General features: G+C 56.9%; 1 protein-coding gene across 1 annotated transcript in view; it reads left to right on the top strand.

Moving 5' to 3' along the window:
* SLC8A2 (solute carrier family 8 member A2) overlaps positions 1 to 8875 on the top strand; it is a 34581-nt gene that overhangs the window by 21048 nt on the left and 4658 nt on the right. The window contains exons 5-8 of the mRNA XM_027767216.1: positions 4543 to 4646; positions 4784 to 4801; positions 6613 to 6737; positions 7138 to 7237. Coding sequence (XP_027623017.1) covers positions 4543 to 4646; positions 4784 to 4801; positions 6613 to 6737; positions 7138 to 7237 — 347 coding nt within the window. The remainder of the gene's footprint in view (positions 1 to 4542; positions 4647 to 4783; positions 4802 to 6612; positions 6738 to 7137; positions 7238 to 8875) is intronic.

Below are 8875 nucleotides of genomic sequence, written 5' to 3'. Positions count from 1 at the left end.
CACTAAAACAGAGCCGCGGCTGTCGCACGCCCAGCCCCGGCCACCCTTTTGCAGGTGCGGGAGCGCCTGGCCCGGAGCGCCTGCAGCCTCGCACCTCCCCCGGCCTGCCCGGGCGAGCAGGCGGCCTCCCGCTCCAGCGCCGCCGCCGCCCCCGCACACCGTCTGTCTTCCTCCTCCGCGCCCTGCGCCTCCCACGCACGCGGAGCCCCGCCGCGCTCCCCTTCCTCCTCCCAGCCTTTCTGCCTCCACCGGCTCAGCTTCCCTCTGCTCTCCCTGTCTCGCCATCTCTCCCGTGCATCTCTGCACCTCTGACTCCCCGGGCGGTCTCTCAGGCTCTCTGACTCAGTGACGGACTCCCCCTAGCTCTCCATCTGCCCCTGTCTAGGTCTCGGCCTCAGGGCTGTGAGAGCTCGGGTTTGGCCCGGGTTACCACCCCAACCCCATCTCTCACGCCCACGAGGCAGGGCAATGGCGAGGAGTGTCCTTTCGTTCTGGTCCTTCTTGTAGTCTAACCGGCTTCTCTGCTGCTGCTGTTGCTGCTGCGACCCCACAGGCCCTCTCCTTCCCCAGCACCCCTCCGCAGGCTTCCCCGGCTGGGACACCCTCTGTCCCCCGCCCCCGTCCAAGCTTCCAGCGGTGGCTTCAGGAGATGGAGAACAGGAGGCTAATTAGCGTTTAGGGAAACACATCCTTCCTCTGACGGGCAGGCGCTAATTACAGGCGCTTTGAAACAACCAGGCTTGGAGGGGCGGCCTGCGCAGGATCAACACAGAGGAGGGACTCCCAGAGATGGGGGGCCGGGAGCTGGGGGGAGCGTGCAAGAGAGAGACAGACAGTTATGGAAGGGAGAGACTCAGGCTCAGGGAAGGGGAGACCCTCCGGACGCCGCAGGGAGGAGCTGGGTCTGTAAGAGGTGAGAGCCGGGTCTGTAAGAGGTGAGGTCCAGGCCTGAGGGCCCCAGGGGCAGGAGAGGGTGGCAGACGGAGAGCAAAGCTCCTTCATTTGGCCTCTGGAAGTCCTGCCCTCATCTGACTTCAGTCCCTCTTCCTGTCCCCTGCCAGTTGGGTTTTTCTTGCATCTGGGTCCCCTGAGGGCACGCCTGCCAGGGCGCTAGTTGGCGTGCATGACACTGCATGTCAATCACTGTGTCAGTGGATCACGGCGTGTCTGGGAGGGAGTGCGCGGCGGAGGTGTGTGTGTCACCCTGTCAGCGTGTCACTGTGTCGGCTGTGTGTGTGTGCCAGAGTGTGGGGAGCATGTCTTAGGGGACCCCCTCCTTGCCACGCCATTTCAGCACCGCGGACAGCTCCCAGCTCACTTCCAAGGGTGGGGGCGGTTGTTTTTTGCACCTGAGGAAAACCAACCGCTGAAACCTGGAGGCTGGCGGTGGGCCTGTGTCCCCACGTGACGCCGTCTGTGTGCACCCGTCTTTGCAAGGCCGTTGTCACTGTGTCCTCTGCATGTTTGTGTGTTGAGATGCATCTCCAATGACTGGCTCATGGAAACCCTTCTGCTTGGGCTGTTGTGTTTATTCCGTTGCTGAGAAGCCTAGGTGGGAGAGGGACCAGATGAGGAAAGGCAGAGGCCTGCGTGGTGGGGAGCAGTGGGGAGCACTCCGTGAGGCTGAGGCCCATCCCCAGGCCTCCCTGTGCACCCTGGTGCGTGCACCTGCCCATGGTCTGGGGGTAGAGTCTCAGCGTGAAGACCCTGCGGGCGATGCCAGTCTGCGCCTGACCTTCACTCTCTCTCCCTCCCTCATGGAAGAAAGAAATAAAAATAAGCTAATTTCTAAAAAATGATTATTTCATTTTATCTTTATTTATTTATTTTATTTTTTAATTTGACCAGAGAGGAACAGAGAGAGAGAAGGAAACTGAGAAAGCAAGCCAACAGATCCGGGACTTGAACCACAGTCGGCCATGTGGGAGTCCAGCGTCCTTAACCACCACACCACCTGTCGGTCCCTGAATAAGCTAAATTTTTAAAAAAGAGAAGAAAGAAAAGAAAAAGAAAAAGATGGAATGAACAGGTGGTGTGGCAGTTAGGGACTCTGGACTCCTACATGGGCAGTCAGGGTTCGAGTCAGGGTTCGAGTCCTGAACCTGACAGCTCGCTTCTCACTTTCTTGCTCTCTCTGTCTCACTCTCACTCTGCCCTTCTCTGATCAAATTAAAAATAAATAAGTAAATAAAGTTAAGAGAAAATCGTTCTTTTTAAAGGCCAGCTCAGTGGGTGGTGGTTAAGGCACTGGATCCCACATCTCTGACTGCAACGTTGGCATCCCGGACCAAGTGGCTCGAAATACATGCCAAGGGGACCAGCAGTTAGCGTAATGGCTATGTCGCTGGACTCCCATGTAGTCGACCGCAGTTTGAGTCCCAGACCCAGTGGCTTAAACTCACACTGCGTGCGTGCCCAAGATCCTGAGAGGAGAATGGAGGAGAAGGGATTGCAGTGTGGCCATCCCCACTGGGGGGTGATTTCTCACTTTCTGTCTCTCTGTCTCTGTCTTTCTGGCAAGTGCACACGCCCTGTAGCAAACACCTCTCCAAAAAGGAAGAAAGGAAGAAAGGAAGGAAGGAAGGAAGACAGACAGACAGACAGACACGCCAGGCACATGTGCGTATGTGCCCAAAATCCCCAGAGGAGAAAGGGGAAGGGAGTGCAGTGTGGCCATCTCCCTCTCAGACGCCTTCTTCCCCTCTCTCTCTGCCTCTCTCTGGTGAGCACATGCACCCTTTAGCAATTTCTATTTATTTTATTTTTAAAGAATTATTTTAACTTTTATTTATTTTTATCATTATTTTCAGTATTTTTAGACAGAGACACAGAGAGAGAGGGCAAGTGAGAAAGCAAGCCTTCAGATCCAGGACTCGAACCATGGTCAGCCATGTGGGAGTCCAGCACCCTTAACCACCACGCCACCTGCCGGCCCCGTCTAGCAAATTTTAAAAGAAGGTCAGAGAGATGGAGAGTCTGAGACAGAGAGAGAGCCAGAAACAGTCAGAGAGATGGAGAGATAAAGAAACGCAGAGACGCTAAGAGCGAGGCAGAGAGGAAGAGGCAAGTGGAAAAAGCGACTGCGAGGCGGAGAGAGATACCGGAGGGACTAGGCGGGGCACAGGGACGGGGATGGGGAAGGAGAGTCTGCCAGCCACAGTGGGAGTTCGCAGGCCGGCGGTGGCTGGCGCGAGGCTGCGGTGGGGGTGTCGCTAACCAGCGGGCATCTGTCTGTGCAGTTGTGCCCCTGCAGAGGGAATGGCTGTGGCAGGGGTGGCGGGGGGGGGGGGGGTGTGGCAGGGGGGGGGCGTGGTGCGGTGTGCCTGGCAGCGCTGCCTCTACTGGGTGACTGTGTGGGCTGGTGTTTGTGCCTCTGGGTTCTGGGGCCAGGCCTGGCAGGGCGACGTTCCTACAGCTGAAGGAGTTGCCTGTGGCAAAGCTGTGGGCAGCCCGGCTGGGTGCGGGTGCGTCTGTGATGGGGAGGGGTGTGCCCAGGGGACAGGTAACTCCTGGCTGTTCCCTGCCACTCCCTGGTTACCATGGGAGCAGACATGCTGGGAAAATCCATTACCACTCCGTTAAGCCTCCACCCAGATGTGGCCAGGACAGAGGGCCGGAAGGGGACGGGTTTCCGCCCTGAAGGATGGCGTTAACCCAGCATTTGTGGTGGGCATACTTTAGGCAGGCCCTGACCGAGGTGTTGGGACTACAGCAAAGAGCTTAGATGAGTCTACCTGACTGCCATTGTAAGCAGGGAGCACATGACAACCAGTGGCACGCGACAGTAAAGCCTGTGTGAGGTGGTGCCTCCGAAGATGGTGTGCAAAGAAAGCGGCCAGGAAACCAGCGAGGCGCGCTGGCCTGGGGCGGGGCGGGGGTGGGTTCTGGTATCAGTGGTGGGAGCTGGCCTCAGTGAGGGGGGTCTGAGGGACCCCCGAAGGCTGAGTCTGGGGGAAACAGCCTTCGCAAAGGCCCGGAGGCACGTGTGGGCCTGTCCGTTCAGGGAGAAGCGAGGAGGCCAGGGAAGGAATGAGGGCCGGCTGTGTGGCCTCACGGACCCCTCCAGCCTTCGCATTCCACCCGGGAAGGGAGCCCGTGCGTGTTCTGGGCGGAGGAGGGACCCGCCCGGCGTGACTTCACTGCGCAGCCCTCTCTGGCTGCCGTTGGGAGAAGAGACTGCGGGTTGGAGCAGCTGCAGTGGGATGGCTGGGGAGGTGGCTGCCACAGGCCAGGTGGGGGGTGACAGAGGCTGGGCTGGAGAGCATGGTGGAGGCAGGGGAGGGGTGAGGACTACCAGCTCTGACAGACAGCAGTTTGAATCCTGTGTCGTCCGTGAGCTCCTGCTTCCACATGGGAATAAACCTCAGCAACTCAGTGTCTGTCGAATGGGGGCTGCAGAGCCTTCCCCTCAGGGTGGTTGTGAAAATGAAGGAGATTAAAGGGACCAGGACAAAGGAGGTGGTCAGGAAACCAGTGGCTAATGGGAGGTACCCGGTGATGCTGGGAGGGGATCTTATGCTGAGTGCTCTGTCCCCATCCTAGGAAAACGCTCCAGGTGAAGATAGTGGATGATGAGGAATATGAGAAGAAGGATAATTTCTTTATCGAGTTGGGCCAGCCCCAGTGGCTTAAGCGAGGGATTTCAGGTGAGGGGTGCTGGGTTGGCTGTGGAAGAGATGAGAGGTCCAGGGTTGGGGGACCCTTAGGGGCGCTCCTTCAAGTTCGTGAATCTGAGCTTCATGGGGACGTGATCTCACCCTCTCCTGTCTCTGTCTCTCCCCAGCTCTGCTTCTCAATCAAGGTGAGTGGGGTCACCTCTGGGCTTCGAGTGGGGAAGAGCCTCTACAGGGGGAATCTCGGGGGAGGGCAGAGCCCTGATATACCCTTCCAGGTTGGGTGTGAGGCAGGCTGAAGGCGAGATAAGGGTGGATTTGGGGAAGGGGAAAGCTGGGGGCTGGCCTCAGTGGGCCAGTGTAAGTTTGGGGTTACAGTTAGAGGCTTTGAGGGTAACTTATGGTCAAGGCTGGAGGAGAAGTACCTCATGGACTCAGACCTGGGTTGGTGATGGGGTCAGAGAGAATCACATTGGGGTTGATGAAGACTGAGGTAGGGTTGAGAGTCGAGAGCAGTGTTAGGACTGGTCCGGATTAGAGTTGTTTTCTGGATTTGTGATGGGATCAGATCAGAGCCGAGTTTGAAATGAGTCATAGAGTATGAGGGATCTGGCTTAGAATTAGGGCCAGGGTCAGAGGTGGGGGTGGAGTTGGGGCTAAGGTCAGTGGCTTGGAGATGGTGACAGCAGTTTTGAAATCAAGATCAATATTGGAGTTTGGGGTTAGGATTAAGTTTGTACTAAAGATTTTGTTAGTTAGGATAAGCAGTACAAGCTGCTGTAACAAATAGTCCCATACATTTCAGGAGCTTAACACAATGCAAGTTATTTCTTGCTCTGGCAAAGTTTTGTGAGTGTTCCTGGTTGTGTGTGGCCTTCGTCTGCCATTAACCATCCCATCTTGTGACTCCACTGTGGTAGGGAGCTTTGCACTTTCTCTGGGCCCTCTGCTCACAGCTAGCAGCCAGGGCAAGCACTCAGAGGACCACTTGGGAATTTTTCACGGGACAAGCCTGGAAATATTTCCCATTACTTCTGCCCACATTCTATTGGCCGTAACTCAGTCACATGGCCAGGCCCAGCTGCAAGGAAGGCTGGGAAATCCAGGTCAGCCCTTTGCCCAGGAGGAAAGGAAACATGTTTGGATGAGCAGGTGGCAGCCGTGTTTGCCACAAGGTCAAGTTCTTTGTTAGTGAGGGTGTCTGAGTCGGGAGTTGGGTCTGAAGCTCGGGGGAAGGCCTGGAACTGGAGATAGGTTTGGCTTGGGGTTATTGGGGCAGATTGTGGGTAGCATTAGAGTCAGAGTTAAGGACAGACCGGGGTCAGTGAGGTTTGGAGCCAGCGACAGAATTACACCAGCATCACAGTTAGAACCTAGCTCAGAGTTGGACCAGAGTCAGGGTTGAGTTGGTGTCGGGGTTGGGGTAAAGGGTGTCCCCAGTACTCTGGGAGCGGGTTCAGGGCCACGGAGCAGGTGGGTCTGGGCCTGAGATTTGTACCCAAATCGGGTATCCTCCTCTTTCCTCACCACCTCAGACACACTCTAGGATGACTCCTGAGCTTGGATGTAGAGACCAGGCCTCTTCCCCAGGGTGGTGATGACGATGTTGGTGATGATTGTAAAGGAACTCACACTCACTGACACTCACCGCGTGCCAGGCACGGTTCTAAGCACGTCACATGAACTCACTCACTTAGTCACAGTCACCCTATGAGGTAGGTACTGTCACCGTGCCCGCCGTCGGGACATGAAGACGGAGGTACACAGGTCACACAGCCTCCACCATAGGAGCCCCAGAGCCCACGACCAGCTTCCCGGATCACCCGGGAGCTGGGTCTCAGGGCTGAGGGAGAGAGGGGTCAGGGGAGGCTGGGAGGGCCGCCGAGGAGGCTTCCCAGAGAGCAGCTAGGTGTTCTCCGTGTCTGGGCGCAGGTAGGAAGGCGCTGCAGGCCCAGCGAGGTAGCCTCCTGGAGGTCTGACCCCATCCCTCCCACTGCAGGAGACGAGGACGGGAAACTGAGCGTGGAGGAGGAGGAGGCTCGGAGGATAGCAGAGATGGGCAAGCCGGTTCTTGGAGAGAACTGCCGACTGGAGGTCATCATTGAGGAGTCCTACGACTTTAAGGTGATTTCCTGGGGCTGCGCCCGGCCATTTCCTCAGGGAGGGTCCGCACGGGGAGGAGCCACCATGTCCCACGGGCTGGTCGGCCAAGGGCCCGCGTCAGCACAGGGCTGTGCACGCATCTCCTGGTTTTAGAGTTTATTTCTTGAGGGGAAGGCAGGGAGGGACCCCCAACAGGGTTTTCGTGCCACAGGCCACCGCACCTTGGCCACCACTGAGGGCACACACGTGTGCCTGGCATGTGTGGGGAGGCCCTGGACACCGTCCCAGGCCCATCCCGCACGCGCCATCAGCTGGCCCCTCTTCTTGCTGGTAAGAAAGCCTGGGGCCCCTGAGCATGGGCTTTGAGCCCCCTCCCCAGGACCCTCATGGGCACAGATCTCTCCCGCCCTCTTGTCCCCAGAACACGGTGGATAAACTCATCAAGAAAACGAACTTGGCTTTGGTGATTGGGACCCATTCGTGGAGGGAACAGTTTTTAGAGGCAATTACGGTGAGCGCAGGTAAGTGGGAAGGGAGGAGAGAGGAGGGGAGGGATGGAGAGACAGAGACGTAGAGACAGAAGAGGAGAGGATGGAATGGAAAGACAGGGGAAGGAGAACAGAGCAAAGGGAAGCAGGCAGGAAAGACGCCGAAAGTGGCACAGGAGGAAAGGAGAGGCCGAGGAAGACAGGAGGAGCCAGAACAGTGCAGACAGACACAGAGGCAGTGACAGACAGACAGACAGGGACAAAGCATGAGCGAGAGTGCACGGCTCAGCACCCTGGGGATGGCTGGAGCGAGAGAGGCAGGTGGGCATGGAGACGCAGAAAGGCAGCTGCAGGAAGAACATGGGAGGGAGGGCGGATGGCGACGGGGCGGGCGGCGGGCGGTGGGCGGTGGGCAGGGAGGGTCCGGCTTTGGCTTTGGGTGGGAAGGAGGGGTCTGCCTGGGCTTTCCCTGGTGTCAGGCAGTGAGAGGGTGGGAGCAGGTTAAATTGTGTGGCCTCTCTAGACAGCCTGGGCTACTCTGTTGCCATGGAGACAGTTACCAGGGCACCCAGCTCTCCCACCTGCGTGGGTCCCCACCCTCCTGAGGCCTCAGATGGGCCCACACTGCCCCCCTGTGGCCAGAGGCACTATTACACAGATCTGATGGAGACCAGCAGGACCCTTCTGGAGAGGGTGGGGAACCCGCCTCTGAGCCAGAGCACTGACCTGAAGTCCCTCAGGGAGTCCAGAAAGGGGCCAAGGTTGGAACCCAGGGTCTCTGTCCTTCACACCACATCAGGTTTCCTTCAAAGAGGCCCAAACTGGTGGGGACTGAAAACTTACAAGGAATTGGGACCAGCAGATGGCGTAATGGTTATGTCACTGGACTCCCATGTAGTTGACAGTTCGAGTCCCAGACCCAGTGACTTTAAACTCATGCTGGGCACATGTGTGCGTGCTCAAAATTCCTAGAGGAGAATGGGGGAGAAGGGGTTGTGGCGTGGCCATGCACTCTGGGTGGGAGGTGATTTCTTGCTTTCTGTCTCTGTCTCTCTGGCAAGTGCACACACCCTGTAGCAAAAATTTCTTTTTTTTTAAAAAAAAGAATCATTTATTTATTATTATTTTTCAATCAATTTTGACAGATAGAAACAGAGAGAGAGAGCAAGCTGCTGGGTCCAGGACTTGAACCACAGCCAGCCATGTGGGAGTCCAGCACCTTTAGCCACCATGCCACCTGTCGGCACCAATCTCTCTTAAAAAGAGAAAACAAGAACAAAAACAAAAAGCCCACCCTTACGAGGAGTTGACAGGAGTGTCAGCCAGCCTCACAGCCTAGCGGTTAGGGAAGTTGGACACCAAATGACCGCCCGCGCGGCTCAGCTCCCAGGCCTGATAGCTTGAAAAGCACACTGAGCGCGTGAGTGTGTGTCCCAAATCCCCGCAGAGCAGAGAAACGAGAAGGGATTGTGGTGTGGCCTCGCCCCATTAGGGGTGCTTTCTTCCTCTCTCCCTCTCTTTTTCTGGCAAGCACACATATTCTTCATTAACTAAAAAAAAAAATTTTAAATAGGGACCAGGGGACCAGCAGTTAGTGTAACAACTATGTCGCTGGACTCCCATGAAGTGGACTACAGTTGGAGTCCTGGACCCAGTGGCTTAAACTCATGC

The sequence above is a fragment of the Tupaia chinensis genome, unplaced genomic scaffold (assembly GCF_000334495.1).
Source record: "Tupaia chinensis unplaced genomic scaffold, TupChi_1.0 Scaffold000067_1, whole genome shotgun sequence".
NCBI lineage: Eukaryota > Metazoa > Chordata > Mammalia > Scandentia > Tupaiidae > Tupaia > Tupaia belangeri.
Note: the sequence above shows the minus strand (reverse complement) of the source record. Positions and strands in the feature narration are given on the sequence as shown.